At 41.4% G+C, this 18312-nt stretch overlaps 1 protein-coding gene across 1 annotated transcript in view; it reads right to left on the minus strand.

The window, feature by feature from the left end:
* The window catches only part of SCG5 (secretogranin V (7B2 protein)), a 35931-nt gene that overhangs the window by 12114 nt on the left and 5505 nt on the right, over window positions 1-18312 (minus strand). The window contains exons 2-3 of the mRNA XM_009886917.1: window positions 18183-18312; window positions 1269-1418 (exon numbers count right to left, since the gene is read on the minus strand). The exon at window positions 18183-18312 is cut by the window's right edge and continues 1 nt beyond it. Coding sequence (XP_009885219.1) covers window positions 1269-1418; window positions 18183-18267 — 235 coding nt within the window. The 5' untranslated portion in view covers window positions 18268-18312. The remainder of the gene's footprint in view (window positions 1-1268; window positions 1419-18182) is intronic.

An 18312-nucleotide genomic window follows, 5' to 3' on the forward strand; every position in this document is an offset into this window, starting at 1 on the left:
TTTCACTTTATTTATCTAATCACTAACAGGGCTCTAACGGGCAAGCACAGAAGATAGAAAGTCTGCGTGTGCATGCTTGTGTGTGTGAGAAAACCTAAACCCATCATTTGCAACCTGTCAGACAACAGCTATATTGAACAAAATGGAATATTAGATATTATTTCAGAAGTGATGCAGGCATCATCCCCAAATGGGCTGTAACAGAAAACAGTAAGGGAAGACAATTCAGAGTTCTGTCATATTTTTGAATGAAATGTAAAAACACTGTTTGCAAAACTTTTCATGACAAATATTTATTTTTTGATCAATTCTTAGCTAGTTAGAACATTTTTAATAAGAATACAGGCAACTGTTTTGCATTATCCGAATAACATGAAAGAAGACTAAACAGAAAAGATTTTGAAGGGATCTCTTAGCTCACGAATAAAAAATGAGAGGAAAATAGAGTGCTCATTCCCAGTTCCAGCTCCCAAGGCAGCCAATGGGTGTTTTACTACTACTTTCAGCACTGGAAGTCATTCCCTGGCTCAAACAACAGGAAAAAGATCAGTTCCCTTAGGGTATGTCTATATCATGCGCATGCAGTGCTGCTTTAGAGATCCTTCGGCACGAGCCACCCGCATGGCTTGGTACACGCACAGCTGCAAGCTGAGGGATGTACCGGGTGTTTTGGGTACTGTACTGCTCCGGCACTCCAAGGCTGCACTGGTCCTCTGCCAGAGCGAGCCTGCGTGCAACGCGTTGGGGTACGTCCACGTAGTTCTCCGTTTCTTGGCACAGACGCACCCTCAGTGAGCTATAAAGCCGCATGGATTGGAGCCAAGGTATCTTAAATATTGACTCATGGTCTGGGTTGGAGATCAGGGCAGACAGTTTCATTCCTCTTGGCACAATGAAAGTCTCTAAAATAAGGGTAAATCTCATCTGTACAGAATGGTAACTTTTTTTCAGGGGCCAGCCTAAAAATGAACTCCCTCAGGAACAAGACGCTATCATAAATCTCACTATCTTCTACTTCAAGGTCAAGATGATTTCTTCCACCTGACCTCCTCCAGCAGTCATATAGCAGTGCAGAAGGTGCACATACTAAAAAAAATAAAAGGAAATAATCTCATCTAAACCACCTGATTGCTCAACAGTTCTGCTCCTGAGGTAGAGAATGAAAGAAAACACCCACTGCTGATCAAGTGTCGTACTGCCTGGTACAGCACAGAAAGACTGAAAGATGTACAGTGAAGACAGAGGTGTGAAGGCTACAGCATAATTACCTGTTTTTCCAATTGGGCAGGGATTTGGAGGGTCAGGGTATCCTTGATCTTCACTGAAATCCTTTGGCACATTATCTCCTGTCAGCTCAGCCACGATGTTTGGGATATTGCCATATGGACCCAAGTGCTGGAGACCCTCATGTGCACCACCTAGCAAAGACGATTTACACATGCTGTCTTTTTACAGGATTAAAAGTGTAAGTGCTTTAGGTGCTTCAAGTAATTCAGTCTTAGATTTAAAATATATCTATAATTGTTACAGAGACAGATCCAAGTTTAGATTTCAAATGTCTCTTTTAGAAACATAACCCTGTGAACCTAAATCAGATAACTTGGGTAATGAAAAATGAAACTAGGAAACAAGATCAGCCACTTACTATTAATTAATAGGTTAGTTTTTTTCCTTTAACTGTGTAAGTTATAGGTAAGAAAATTCAAAGAAAAAGAAACATGAGACAGTAATGGAACTTAATATATTTACTGCACAATCATCTTCAATCACTGATACCGTTCATTGTAGCAACTAATAATTGAAGAAGATACGGCAAGACAGCATCTTAATAACACTGTAGAAAGAAAGAATACTATTTGTACAGCCTAGAAATACATTCATAGATTAAGTCATGTGAAAGGATCCAAGATATTATAGCAAATTTAGTTGTATACATCTAGGATAACTATTTTTAAATCTAACCATTTCTTACATGTAAATTTGAGTTTCCTGCAATAATGGTGAAAAGTGATTAAGAGTCCATATTGTTGATGGGAATTCTTGTGCATGTACACCTACACAGTAGTCATTACAGTATGACACATCACATTCCGTGACTTTTACACCTTAATAGATCAGTTCTAGACGCAGGCTTTTTTGTATTTGCCCTGTGGGACTCAAAGCACCATCACTGCAAGGTTACAACAGCAGAGAGCAGCAAGGTTTATAACTCAGTGGCAGAGGACACGATGATGGGCGTCCTGTTCTTGGGCAAACGCACACAGGAGGAGTGTGCTACAGCCTTCTTCCACCCGTCTCAGCTTGGGCACCTTGCCTTTGACACGTAGGGTCTTCCACTAAAGGTTTGGGAACCAAGCTCAGGCCGTTCTCTCTATATGCCCCTACAAATATTTATCTGCTCCAGATCTTTTCTGTGCACATTACTGGCCAAATGCATCGACAGGCTAAAACCCAGCTGCTTGCAGAGTTTTCTAAATACTGTTGTACAGTATTATTTTGAATTTCAGACAAATAAGAACTTAGTTTCAAGCACGCTCTTTTTCCCTGCCCTAAGACAGCCCCCACACACTGTGGCAACAGCTAATGTAGTTATTGAGTACTGAGATGGTTGTGTGACAGCAGAGCAACATTTTTTTAAAACCCTATATAATGAGGGATAGCCAACATACAGTCAACATAGAAAATCCACTAACAATGAATGAGAGGAAAGGGAATTTGAATGATTGGAAAACGTAAACTGAAGAGTGAACGCAGACGCAACTGTTTGGGTAAATAGCACGATCACCATAACACCAAATAGTCTTATTTTCAATTTCTATAATTTCAATAGATCCAAAAGATTGGAATAAAGCCTCTCTACATGAAAGCTGCTCCAGAAGAGTTATTCAAGTACTCCTGTCCCGACTTACAAATAAATACTACCAGCCTAAATGGCCTGTTTAGCCTGGAGAAGAGAAGACTGAGAGAGGATCTCATCAATGCTTATAAATATCTAAAGGGTGGGTGTCAAGAGGATGGGGCCAGATTCTATTCGGTGGTGCCCAGTGACAGGACAAGGGGCAACAGGCACAAACTGGAACACAGGAAATTCCGTCTAAACATAAGGAAAGACTTCTTTACTTTGAGGGTGGCAGAGCACTGGAACAGCCTGCCCAGAGAGGCTGCAGAGTTTCCTTCTCTGGAGATAATCAAAGCCCAGATGCGATCCTGTGCAACCTGCTGTAGGTGAACCTGCTTTGGAAGGGGGTTGGACTAGTTGATCTCTAGAGCTCCCTTCCAACCCTGACCATTTTGTGATACTGTAAGTCATCTTTTATAAAGCTAGGCATTGTAAACTAACATAATCACTTTCAAAAATGGCTACCATAAGGCAGTCTTGACAAATTTTGTTTTCATTTCTACATTTAGAAGTGGTAGTTGAGTCAAATTGTCTATATTTTGCAAATAATCGGTTGGAAGCTGGCATTATAGTACCAGAAGCAAGCTAGTCTATAAGCATATATATTTCAGTTTTATTTGTATGATGGACTAAAATCTAATTAAACATGCTAATTTTCCCCCTCAAGTACAAGTTTCTTACTCTGTAATGCAACGTTGAAGGAAAGTTTTACAGATATGTAACAAACATAAAACTAGCCCTATAAAAACTTCGCATCTGTGTTATATGAGGTTTTCCCTTGTAGCTGACCATAAGACCTGGTACTAAAACCAGAATAGCGTTATACACCCTATGAGCTTTATTACACATTTGTAGTCCATAGTCAACACAAAGATGATGCTTGTAAGAACTGTATAGATTCACAATAATGCTATGGCGATGAGGTTAAAAAATGTGTAACATACATTTAATCTCATGTCATTGAATCTAACGCCTAGTGTATAGCATAAAATATTTCTTTTGTACTGAGCTCCTTCATGTGAAGATTGATTGCATATATGTACTTAAAAGCATCAGGTTATGATTCTGCTGTAAACTCCGGGACCACGTAATCAATACGTGTTTGAACATCCTGTATACAATGTGGTTCACTATGGGACAATCCATCAGATAGCTAGAAGCATATCTACGCTTGTATGTGGCGCAGACCTCTTGGCACCAAAGATCCATCCATAAAGAAAACAGAGGTACTTAGCAGGCTCCAGTGTGCTATATATACATGTAAGTTTAAACCGACTGCCAAGAATTCCCTTGACTGAGTACAAAACAATCTTTTTATATTAATATAAAGGATTGTTTCCTTTAGGTATAAATGTCCAGGATCGTTTAAGGGTTTTTCCTTTCTTTCCAAAAGAGCTGGAGACAATAGCACCTGCTCTGGTGCCATAATTTAGCACACTTGAGTGATTTAATAGCGTTAGCAAAGCTCATTCCTTATAAACTCTGATAAATAGTGCACTCAGTAAAGACTGCAATAATAAAAATGAAATGCAATAAATATACCAAATAGGGGTATTATGTACAGTAATTCACAAGCTGCATTAGTTTTGGTATTGTAATGTTACTGATTTGAAGAAACATACTGGGATTAAATACACTGCAGCTACCAAGTCAAAATATTGTAATACAAACATACGCAGTCAGCTACAAAAATAGCACAAGATGGGTCTCGTGAACCAGAGAGGCAGAGACTGAAATTGAGGCAGAGACTGAAAGAAAAAGACAAGACTCCTAAGCATCGAGAAACTTTTCATAATTTCCTATCCAAGGGAAAAATGACAGACACCATCGTTAAATTATCTGAAACTGGACTAGCAAAAATCCAGAAGAATAGTACAGAGAACACCCTTGTACTGAGAAAGGATGGGCTAGATAAATCTATGTTTTTCCTATCTCTCCCAACTTCTTATAATTTTTGTATGCCACATACTAGCAAAAAAAAAAAAAACAAAACACCCAAAAAAATCAGCTCTGTTTCACGTGCAGGATTTCTGTGTGAGCATGGAGTTATTTTACATCCCTACGGGACAAACTAGAAGTTTAGGTCTTTGGGGCTGAGGTCAGTATTGTCATAAGTAAGCTTTGGATCTCATTTAAAATATATGCATATATGTAATCCTCTTCTGGCACTGGTCTTGAACTGTTGCAGGGTGGAAAACGAAAAGGAAGAATGCCTCTCCCCTTCCTTTAACTCTGGAAAAGTCTTTAATCATCTCACCAACTGCTGGTATCATCTCAATTAGAGACACTTGGAACAACTAAAAATTTAAAGCGCACACATTTTAGCTCATTTCTTTGTGGGAGCAATACCGTCTCTACTGGTGGGAGGACAACACAACCACTCCATTCTCGGAGAAAAAAAAACAACCACAAACCAAACCAAATGAACAAACACAAAACCCCCCAGGAAAATAAAACACAAAGAGCAACTATTTTCCTGCCAGTACTGAATATCCCCCTGATCAAACACATCAAATGGAAATGCTGTTGGTCCACTGCAGTTCTCGTTGCTGCTACCCATCTGTTGGTAGCATAAAGCTCAACTGATACAAATCTGCTCTCAGAAGCAATCCTCCAAATCAAATACAAACAGGCAACGCTGCCCCCTGAGAAAAGTCATTTTAAGAAAGTCAGAGAGAGTGGATTTTCAAAAGTGTGAAATGATTGCAGAACATTTAAAGACAAATAATGGGACAAATTTGCCTTTCAGTCTGATTGGAAAAGTTTCCCACATTACGGTGTAGATAGGGTTACCCCACTTCCAAATTCAGAAAAGAGGTGGTTTGGCAAATCTTAGCAAGGAGATAGAAAACAGAATGAGTCACGAGTATCTGTTGAGAGTAAATAAATCCCAGATCCCAAATTAAAGCCCTTTACTTCAGGATTCATGCTAGATGCACAAGTTTTCATATTTTTGCTCTTAAACATCATGAAGCAGGTTCATAAAGTGTCCAAGCCCTTCCCAGATGCACAGAGGAATACTCCCCCACGTAAGAATTGCACCTCTTATGAACTTGAGCTGTAAAAACTCCAAGCAAATATGAGCTGCAAGGGAAGCCTGGTTACCTTATCCCATTTGTGTGAGATTCCTGCGGGAGTAAATAGATATTAATCAGAGATGCATTACCATCTTTGCTACTTTGCAAAATCTTTTGTTAACCTAGACTATTAGTTCTTATCCCTGGGAAAAATCTTCAAAATTATTTCCAGTGTGTCCTCTCTGATACAGAGATAGCTCTTTTTCCTTTCACTGTGACAGCCTTCCATACTGTTGTGCACTTCCATCCCCAGTCATCTTGTCGTATCTACCTTTGCTGTGTCATTGTCACAGTCAAAAATGACGTCTCATCCCTAATCAAAGGCAAGCTTGACAGAATGCTTTCTGGTGCTCTTGTATCTTAAAATGGGACACCATCCACTAACTTCCTTTTTCCTTTCCTTTATTATCTGCAAGACTCCTCAGCATATCATTTGGATAATTCAAACTGTCAAAAAAAATCCTGAATGCAAAAAACCACATTTTCGTTCTCCTTACCCTTTCTAACATCACTAAAAGCTTTATAGTCCCAATGCCATTTCTGCCGTGCACCTTCAGCTAGTTTCATCCTAGACGGTCCTACCCTTGTTGCTGAGATGGATCCAGGCACTGAAAAAATTATAAATTATCACATTTTCTCTATTCCACAGAAGCTGCTAAATAAGAGAATAGGGAAGGAGAAAGAGGACAGGAGAACTAAGAATGGAAAAATGCAGATGTAGCCAACTTCCTTAACCATTCAAGCGCACGCCTCTGGAAACCCAAGAAAACTACAGCTATACGTACTCCAGCATCCCAGATTCCAGAGTCGGCTTGTCTTCTCCTTGATAACACAAAGTTTCTTTAAACTATAAAGATTAATTTTCTTTTACTTTGCAGAGGGACAAAATCCTTTCAATATGTTTTCTCAAGCCTTAAGCACACATATCACACAATTACTGACCTTGCTTTCAGTGAGTAATTCCATTTTATCCCATATTTTAATTACAAACAGTGCAAATATTTAAGATATGAAATGCTTTTATTGTGAAACAGTTAGGACCAAAGTAACGCCCATGCCCCTCTCACAATAAATTTATAACTGTAGCTTATATGCCATTATTATTCATTATTCAAATTGCACACACAATAAAAAAAAACCCCAGCAGCTCACTTGCTGACAGAGCGCAGGAGCAATCTCTCATGCCTCCCTTGGTTGAACAGTCCTCTAATGGGCTATATTAATTTGCCCTTCAGTCTGAGCAGAAAGCTTCCGCGCTTCACCGCGTGGGTAAGATTACCCTTTGGACAAACACAGTGAGACCCGCAGTACGCAGGAACCGGTCCCCCCCGCCATGCTGACTTCCAGCCAGCGTGCATCAGCGGGGTAAGGGACAGCACGTCCAGCGAACACCACGCACCTGCAGCTGCCATAACATCACCTTGCTGACGACCACGTGCGCAGCCCGCGGCTGTGTGAAACAGGGCAACAAGAGGACGCTGGTGATCTACTTTATCCCACAAGAGCTGGGATGCTATTTCAATCCTATAAATGTAAATGTGCCAAGGAAAGACTGGAGCACTTTGTCCCCTGGCATTGGCACCAGTGGCGTGAGAAGCCCAGATGCTCCCTCAGTGCCAACACACTCATAGAAAAATGCTCCTTTTGCTCCTGTAACGTGAAGCATGGAGGCACCAGAATTGTCCAGAACGGGACCGTGTTTTCTGTCTACCGCTCCACTGAACTTCACAAAGTTTTCCTGTTCATTTCCCCATTTGTATTCATTCAATTCCATTTTCCATACAGATGGCTCAAAGTCCCAGCCGGTTCTTCAACAGAAGCGCTTAAAAGCTTTGCGTGCCCGTCTGACAGCTGCCACCAGGGTAGATTTTCTAACTCCCCCAAACGACCTCATCGTGAACAATACCAGCGTGGGGCTACAAGGCTCCCAAGTCTCTCTCTGCTTTGGTGAGCTGGTATGACCTCACAACTCCAAAAGCAGAAGCCTTCCTATTCAAAACTTCTGCCAACATGGCCCGAGTCAAGATGAGGTTTCTTTTGCACTTGAATAAAAGCGTCGGCCCACAACGAAGATGCAAGAGCACGGTGAGATGAAGAGCCCTGCCGGGTAGGGCCAGGCCCAATGCTGCTCTTTGGTGCTGCGAGGGGGACTTGGGCCAGACAACCTGATCCCAAGGGGAGAAACCAGCTTCTTCCTCCCTCCTGCTCAGCGGCTGAGAACATTCCTCTTCTCATTCATGCCTGCAGCAGCTGCGAGGGCACTGCTGAAAGCACGCACGGCGGGAAGCACGGAGAGAATAGCTCTGGAAACCTCCAGAGCATGCCAGAGATCCTATCTCCTGCACAAGACACCACAATCAAGAGAAGCAAGAATCTCTCCTTTGTCTAGACTTCTAAAATATCTTTTCGTAGGACCAACTAAATTTAAAAAGCTTTTCTTACTGCAAGTTAATTTAAAATTCAGATGGGAGCAGGGGAAACACACATGATTTTGTGAACAATTACAAAAAGGTATAAATCCTAACTAATGTGCCCAAAGATTTATATTATGCATGTGAAAGACAAGCAAGGAAAAAAAGAAATCTCTGAAAACAAGAGCTCATCACGATTTGGCCAATCTTCACTGACAGATTTTTAAATGCTTATCAACCATATTCCATTGCTAGATAAAATTTTAGAGTTTCATATTAGATTTCTATATACCATCTGCCAACACTAGAAAATAGAAGTACTATAAAGCATCAGACAATACATAAACTATCATGTTTCCTCTCCTCCTCAGGTTTCTTACCTCTCTTTTTGGATTATTTACCTCTAGTAAGGATTATGTACCTCTAGTACAAAAAATAATTGTGGCTACAAATCCCATTCTAATTGATTAATTATCTGTAGGTACGTGAGAATCTACTTAATTCTAAATCCCTACAGGCTTGCCACCTTTCTTCCCTAAAAAAGTCCCATCTCAAACTGCTTTCTCCTTTGGTGGCATCTTTTAAAGATGACTTCATGAATAGCAGCAGTAGCTGGATCACATAGCAGTGGTTAGTGGGAGGTTTTAAGAGCTGGAGTCACTTTATCTTCTTGGTTCCTCAGAAGTGGGATGTGACACCTGCACTCCCTCCTGCAGCCACGAGAAGAGGATTGCTATACACACATTGTTTGAAGTAAAGGTTCAAAGCCTCAAATGTAAATAGGTCCCTTAGACCCACGGGCAAATAGCAAAGATCTAGAGAGAAACAGAGATTAATACACTTTTCTTCCCACGTTCCCCATTTATCGACTTCTCCGATGAGCACATTAGTTTTGTGAATTTTCCCTGCCTCTCCCCAGACACACCAAGGAGACACCTCCTGCAGCACGGGCGTCACGGAAGGGCAGATCCCCAAAATTCCAAAATGGCAGAGCCCACAGTGGTAACACCCAGAGCCTTCGCTGGATCCCACCCTTGCTCCTCAAGAGAGAAGGTTGTCAAACACACTGAGGTAACACCATACCACCTCCACATCACAATACAAACACCAACTTTGCGTTCATATTAATCGCTGTTCATCACAGCTTATAAATCCATATGGAAGCAAGGATATTATGGGCCTAATTTTCAAACACTTCTCTTTATTATAGAACACAAAGTCATACCAACTCCTTATCTTCCTGGTTGTGGAGTTACAGGTATAATTGTTTTACATGCAATTTCTTCACAGAGCAGTGCCATATCAATTAAAGAAAATCCACTGTAAACCACCGCCGTCATTTGGCAGTGTCATTTGGCACTGTCATTAGCTTTTAAATTCAGGAATTAGCATTCTAAATTGCCTCTCTTACGACATGCACGAACTGCCAGATACTCAAATTCTGGTTACGTTTGACATTACAAATTGGGGAATAAAATACAAAGAAAATTATAGGTATTTTTAGTCAGATCTATACAAATCCAGATGTCTACCATATTATTGTATAAAAAAGTGTAGCTTTACCATTTTCATTTTATGTTACAAATTTGAGATGTCCATATTAAATTTTGAAATCATATTTCCTGGGCTATTTCAGCAATTCGCAAATAAAAAAAGAACAACCCAAAAACCAAAACCCAACAACCCCTGAAAGCAGAGACCAGGAGAGCGATGCTGGGGTTTAATTTTGTTTGTTAAATGTCAGGCCCATAACGCCGCGTTTGATTAAAGTCACGTGTGCTTCAGCAAAAGCAGTCCCAATTGCGAATGTAACTTCATGTCTCAACTGCAGCAGGACTTTCTCTGTGGAACAGATACAATAATCCAAATCCCAAATCACTGTGTGGCCTCTTTGCACCAAATTGAGACTGCAGAGTGGCCCCAAAGCAGCAGAATTGGCTGTGGCCAGCCCAGGGGCCTGCTGCTAGCCCAGGGGCTCCTGCAGTGCTCCCCAGGGATGCCGGCACAGGGGATGTCATCCAGAGCAAAGTGGAGGCAGCTATCACACTGCCGTGTTTGTGGACCCCCGGAGACCATACTCCCCTGTGTCAATGGCTACTACTTCTTGTCACCCGAGGAAGTCCAAATATATTCGGGTATAAGCATAGCACGCGCTAGCCCAAAAGCAAACGAGTGCAAAGGTCACTTCTGCACTGATTTCACTGGGCGCATTCACATGCAAACGTTTTGGCAACTTTCTAATAAAGAGATTTTACTGTCCCTGCAGGAAACAAGTAGTGGTCTTGCAGGTATGTTACAGGCCAGACAACAAGGTCATCATCCAGCACTGTCTGCCTTAGTTTTCTTATTAGGAAAATGTAAACAAAAGAGGCATTATTAACATGCAGGAGTAATCTGCGTAATTTCACAGACAGTAGATTTCACGCAAAGTGCTATTTGTACAGAGTCTGTGCTGACAGGTCATTCACTGCCAGTTGTCAGAAATATTAGCATAATATTCCAGACTTTTGAGTTTTATCATCTCAGTGAGGCAAACAGTAACTACCTTTCTCTAAAACAATAAACAAGTATTTATTTCCTTTCAAAATAATCAAATAAACCCCATCCTTTTCTCAGTAGCTATAAGCAGTCACTGCAGGAGAGTCAAAAGCCTCCCAAAGAGACATCATATTTTCTTATTCCTACAAACAATCAGAATTTAAGAGACATCACTTAATGTTGTCACTGAGGTTGACAGCATGACGCCTCTTTCACAGATTGAAAACTTCAGACTCTCTGGGCTGTCATGCCAACACCTTTACCAACCATCCTCTCATTTGAAGTGTTTTTAAGAAATAAAAACAAAACCACCAAGTCAAACCCAAACAAACAAACCGCAAACAACCCCAACAAACAGGCTGTCTGTTATATTGAGCTGTACAGGAGGCAATGAAAATGTAGGGAGACGATATTTGCAAAACGAAAATAGGACTTCACATTTCCCACTATGAAGTGCTATAAACTGCCCGAGCTGAGCTACTGGTGCCCCCGTGTGTTTAAGTGAGATTTTACTCTCCTCCTATGCATGGTATAGTCCTGAAATTTGCATTATACACATTCCCTCCCCACTACAAACCACTTAAATATTGGCACAAGCTTATAAGCACGCAAGGAAAGAAAAAAACGTGGTCTCTTACTTCATAAACTCCCCGCCAGGCAGAAAAAATAACTTTATGTTTTCTAAGTGTTACAGGCATTTCTTTAGGTTATTCTTTTGTCCCCTATTAACATAGATAAAGCTCCCCCCTTCTTGTCTATTGAAAACTTGAATATAGCCCAGGGGTGCTCGTACAGTATTTTAGTGATAAATCTGAACAGTAACGACAGAAACACAACTACTCATTAAAAATTCCTATTTTGCTTTCCTGTGTTTTTCCCCCTATTTTTTAGATATTGCTAAGTGACTCCAATGCGGCTTTCTGAAAAGGTATATCAACAAGGAGAGCGAATATTGTTAGAGAAATTAAACTAGTTAACATGGATTGATTACTTTTAGGAATAGAGGGGAAGAGTGTGCAGAAAAAAAAATATATATATATTAAGTGGTCAGCAAAAACCAGCTGCTCCTACAATCCCACCTCGGGTGTTAAAAACATCTTCGTTCGACACTCATCACGCGGGATGTGTTTGGCTTCCGCTGCGCTGACACGCCACGCACCATCTGCCAGCTGCCGTACACAAGTAGAGGGAATCAGCCAGCAAATTCCCATTTTTGGGACATATTTATCCGGCGAACGGTTCCCACTCCGCTAACAAAGCCCCAGCAAAGGAAGAGAGCTCACGCTGCCTCCGTGCCTCCCTGTGGGCTCGGGGCGGGGAAGCCATCGTCCCCGGGCGGCTCCCAACGCCACCGCCACCGGGAGAGCAAAGCCACTGTGCTGACAGGCCTCTGGACCTCCGAGCTCCGTTCGGATTACACACAGCTCCACCTTCACAGCAGCTTCTTGGTAGATTAACCTCTTTGTCAGACATTTTCTAGACTCTACTCCTATTTTAGCAGCCTGACCTGAGGTAACAGGTAAAATGACAAATGCAAAGGGAGGAAGGAAATAAAACCCCCATGTATTTATAGATTTCACAGAATCACAGAATGGTCAGGGCTGGAAGGGACCTCTGGAGATCATCTAGTCCAACCCCCCTGCCAGAGCAGGGTCACCTACAGCAGTTGCACAGGACGGTGTCCAGGCAGGTTTGGAATGTCTCCACTGTGGGAGACTTCACCACCTCTCTGAACAAGAGGTAATGGGCAAAAACTTGAACGTAGGAAGTTCCATCTTATTATGAGGAGGAACTTCTTTACTTTGAGGGTGGCTCAACATAAAAAAAGGCAGTAACCTCCTTCAATTAACAAGCTGTCCTTTTTTTTTTTTTTCCCCTATCCATCAAGAAGAAAACTATCTGGTCACTTAGGAAAGAGAGCACATGCTGCTTAATGTATTTTCTGAAAAGTGTCCATCTTTTAGTTGTGTTTGGTACAGAGCAAGTTTGTGACTTTGCTTACTCCAGCCAAGGCAGCCCTAAGCTTTTTTTCAGGAAAGGGTGGGGGCAGAAAGACCACGTACAGTTCCTTGCAACACATCCACCCTCTGGTTTTTAGCATTTTAAAGTCAAAATATGATGATTAATGTTGGAAAAAATGTAGATAGCAGAAATGGAAAATGGGCATAATTAGAAAATCTGCTTATGAACTAATAGCAATAGTATTTTTGTTACATATAATATTATTAAGATCTTATTCAGTTGGAAAAGGTTATTACAATAATCACTCAAATTCACAAACATTTCATTATAATCAGGCTGCTAGTATAAACTTGTCTATATTATGGCAGCCTAAACTTGTTTCCAAATTCCAAAGCCACAGAAATTAATTTTTCCTGACAGCACCTCGTTTGCAAGTGTACACATATAATGGGTGAAATCTTGGCCTTTTGAAAATCAGTGGTACTTCTAGAATCCTGGCTTGGCTGAACCTGATGGCACCCGCAGCTATCACCACTGCTGCAGGTCTACACCTCTGGGCAATTTCTGACACGAACATTTTGGTAAGTAAAACAATTTTCTGTAGGAACATACTAAATTTATTACGCTCTGTTTGATAAGATTAAGGGGTTTTTTATGCTGAGATGCATTATCTGGTCAAAATAAGAAACAGGCACACTCCAGAACAGTTAGTGGGTTGACGATGAAGATGCTGGCATGGGATGAACCGGGTTTTAAACTGTCTACATTGGTCACTGCAACCTACAATCTGAAAAATGGCTGGAAGTCAACACTCCTGGCAGCTCAGAATTTCTCATAAATAATAAGAGTTTCATACTCAATTCTACTCTCCACTACTTTCAGGCAAAAATTCCCAATGAAGACAGCACCTCAGGAGAGTAATTAGCAAATTACCACTTTGACATGGTGGTATTTAGGATGAAAACCCTATGTTGCTGTGACATATTCCAATTATTGTTAAACCTATTTCTTCCCTTCCCCCTTAGTTTCCCCTCCTATTATCTTGTAGATTTTTTAAGAATTATTAGCCAGTGACAACAGTATAACTATGTTATGGAAAGCCCACAGGTGAATCCTTCAGAATCTGAAACCTCGTACTGATGTACTCTAAAACTTCATGCAGTTATTTTTCCTGTAGCTCCACCATAAATTACTTACTGTTCATATGGATACCATTGGAAACATCAATCACAAGTCCTCTTTCATGCCTCCTCAATACTCCTGTCAGCCGACAACTGTGCTGTAGGCGCAGGGGTTTTTTTGCTTAAACATTACAGCCCACGACACTGTTTCTTGCGCTGCTCAGTTCACCTCCTTGCACATTGGCCAAGAAGTATCTGAGACACAAGTGAGCTGTAAGACCTCACCAGCATCAGAAACATTCTTCTAGAAAGTCGCAGAATCATAGAATGGTTTAGGCTGGAAGGGACCTTGCAGATCATCGAGTTCTAACCCCCCTGCCATGGGCAGGGACACCTCCCACTAGACCAGGTTGCTCAAAGCTCCATCCAGCCTGGCCTTGAACACCTCCAGGGATGGAGCTTCCACAACTTCTCCGTGCAATCTGTTCCAGTGTCTCACCACCCTCATAGCGAAACATTTCTTCCTAATATCTAATCTAAATCTACCTTCTTCCAGTTTGAAACCATTACCCCTCATCCAATCACTACATACCCTAGTAAAAAGTCCTTCTCCCGCTTTCCTGTAGGCCCCCTTTAGGTACTGGAAGGCCACGATAAGGTCTCCCTGGAGCCTTCTCTTCTCAAGGCTGAGCAACCCCAACTCTATCAGCCTGTCCTCATAGGAGGTGCTCCAGCCCTCTGATCATCTTCATGCCCCTCCTCTGAACCCACTCCAACAGGTCCATGTCTTTCCTATGTTGGGGGCTCCAGAGCTGGACGCAGTACTCCAGGTGGAGCCTCACCAGAGTAGAGTAGAGGGGAAGAATCACCTCCCTTGACCTGCTGGTCTGTTTAGCAGAGCAGAGGTCGGAGCTTCCTTCTCTGAGGAAATTCTGTTTCTACATACCACATGATGGAATTTCATAAAATGTAAGATCGCAGCCTCCCCACCCCAAACAAACCAACCCCTCCCCCCAGTTCAGAAAGCTCACAATATTTTTACTATACTGAGCGTTACAATTCATCTACCCGTAACAGGTCAATGCCTTATGGGAGTCCTCATTCAAATGCTTCCTGTCCTCATTCCTGGCCAGAGGACAAGGTCCTTGCCTGAATCCAGTTCCTATTCTGTTTTGTTCCGAAAACATTGGCTGACTGAAGCCCCTGGGAGGTCAGGAATGTCAGTCCCCTGGCAATAACTGAGTAGTGGGCAAACAGTGGGAAAAATAGTAAAAACTGCAGTTTTTCAGGCAGGTACAATATGTGGAAGCAATATGTGCGGCAATCTCTTACAGAACTAGACTGCTTGGAATAAATGTCTCACCATGCCATTTTAGCAGTTCTGTTTCCAAAGTAGACATCTAATAGAAAGTCAAACGCATTGTGCAGGTTTTTCCCCCAAATTACGCAAAAATAAATATTCAAAGAGGATGTAATGATGCATTGCTAACTGATTAGTGATTGGTGTATTAAATTCGGAAGTTTTTCACAATGTAATAGTTAAAATCAGTGGCACAGAATGAAATGCAAGTTTTGTTGGATTAGCTATCTTATAATTCATGCTCTATATTTAAAGATATACTCATGGTGAGAATTTACTGAATTATATGTAGTTTTTAAAAAAGCATCACAAGAAAATATTGTGCAGAATGACATAAGACCATGTTAATCTTGTAACTGAAACCAACACTTTAAAAAAACCTTTCTTAAGTCGAAGTTTCTAACCAGGTACTGTTAAGAGCTATCTATCTGTCTGTCTATCAATAGACACGTATCAACACAAGAAATCAAAGAAAAAGCAAATGACTGCTATCTGAAAAACTTACCACAAAACACTCTCTGAAAAGCAGTGTTTGACATGAGGGTCAGATTTGCATGTCTATTTCTACACTGATTGATAGCATCCACCTCTCAAGGGTTTTTTGCTTTTGCAGAAATTTCTCAATAGGCTGTTAAATATCCATGATAGACTTGAAAAAAGAGATTCATCCTCACCCGATCAAGAGGGGAATGTTAAACATAATAAATAAAGTGGATTTATCATCTTTCAGTTTCACTCTGTTCTATACACAGAAGTTACTTTTATTTTAAAAGAGGGAAAAAAAAAAAAAAAGAAAAGAAAGGGGAATGGGGGGAAGGTTTATCCAAACTGTTTTTTGTGGAATACTGTATGAATGACTGGAAAACTAGTAGTATTTGAGTCTCACAAGCACCAAAAAAGTTTCAATACTTAAAAGAAGAGATTCTTAATCTGGTTTTGCTAACATTATTATTGGAAAGTAATGGCAAACAGTTGAGATGAAATATTTGTCAGAGATCCAGGTTTGCTTATTTTTTCTAAGGTTTAAAAAAACCCCTATGTTCTGGGGAAAAGAGGGAGATGGAGAGTAAAGTTACTCACTTCTACCAGTCTGTCCCAATTTCTCTACACACGAACACTCACAAAGGAAGAGGAAAGGGCACAGACCAAGTTTTACTCCTTAAGACTAATCTCTGTCTTTTAAGTTTGCAGAAAGGCATATGTCCATCAAAGCTTCTTTAAAAAATACATATAAACTAAGGTCTGCAATTAGGTGGTAGAAATGCCTACTCAGCTTTAAACTTCTCCTTGGCCTCCATTAAGGCCATTGTATCTCTCTGGCTAGGAGGGTCTGTAGATCTGAATGGGGACAAAATAAAGGGCAGAGAGTTATGAACTGTGAAGACTTGCTACACTGTGTCAAATTGGCTTAATTCTGATAGGACTGCTTGAGAGTTGCTGCTCCATTTTGATGTTCGCACATAAACTACAATATTCGGAGTGGCATACTTTCTACCTTTTGCTGTAATCCCAAAATAAAAGTTAGTTTATTACAATTCAAATCGCAATACGTTGCAACATCACCCTAACATTTGAGCTGGGTTTTTCAGATCACAGAATCACAGAATTTTCAGAGTTGGAAGGGACCTCTAGAGATCATCTAGTCCAACTCCCCTGCTAAAGCAGGATTGCCCAGAGCACATTACTCAGGACAGCATCCAGGCGGGCTTTGAAAATCTCCAGAGAAGGAGACTCCACACCCTCCCTGGGCAGCCTGTGCCAGTGCTCTGTCACCCGAACTGTAAAGAAGTTTTTTCGTGTGTTGGAACGGAACTTCCTATGTTCCAACTTGCACCCATTGCCCCTTGTCCTGTCACTGGGAACCACCGAGAAGAGTCTGGCTCCATCCTCCTTCAACCCACCCTTCAGATATTTGTAAGTAGTAATAAGGTCTCCCCTCAGCCTTCTCTTCTCCAGGCTGAAGAGTCCCAGCTCTACCAGCCTTTTCTCATAAGGGAGATGCTCCAATCCCTTAACCATCTTGGTTGCCCTACGCTGGACTCTCTCCAGCAGTTCCCTGTCCCTCTTGAACTGGGGAGCCCAAAACTGGACACAGTATTCCAGTTGTGGCCTCACAGATGGTTTGTATAGTTATAAAAGACCGATTCCAAGGCAAATTCACTCACACAGAGCGAGACCAGAAGCATGGCCCAAAAAAAAGAACCTGAGCCCAGATCATTCATCACAGCAGCACAGTGTCGAGGTGCTCCTTGCGGATGGAGGGAGAGGAGCGCCTGTGTCCCTTCCACCCCCGGAGCGCCGGTGTCCCCCCGCACCCCAGCACTGGTCCTGTCCCACGGAGGGCTGCACGGGGGTCTGTTCCCACCCTATAAATTTCTCCCTTTATCTCGCATGACACCACAAACATTTGACCTCTTCTGGTCTGCAAATGTTTAAAAAAAACCCATGAGATTTGGGCTCTATAGCTCACATTTGTTTCACAGGAAAAATAATGTATGTGATATATTTATACATACTATTGGGGAAGAATTTAGTAAACCCATTGTTTTGAGGTACTAGAGACCAGATGCTTCCAAGACAATGTGACTTTTGCTACAAAGCCTGTGCGTTAAAAAAAAAGCACTACTTCTGCCAAAATCATTACATTAAGGAAGGTAAAAGATGGATGATGATTTTAAAACAAAGATCATGCAATAACATGGTGAAGAAGTCCATGATTTTAAGCTCAGGATATCCTGCATGTATATGCAAAACAGTAATTATCACCAAAGGATACTAATACATTCATCATAACTCAAAGTAGAAATTAGCTACCTTCAATGCTCTGTGGACCAACTAGATTCATAGCTTGGTGCGCTGGATATTCTACCCGGGGTCTGGCAATGCCCAATTGCTCCATAACCCCATGGAGGAGCCTCTGAATATCGGCTTCAGAAACCCTGTC

This window comes from Charadrius vociferus, unplaced genomic scaffold (genome assembly GCF_000708025.1).
Source record: "Charadrius vociferus isolate BGI_N301 unplaced genomic scaffold, ASM70802v2 scaffold14, whole genome shotgun sequence".
Taxonomy (NCBI): Eukaryota; Metazoa; Chordata; class Aves; order Charadriiformes; family Charadriidae; genus Charadrius; species Charadrius vociferus.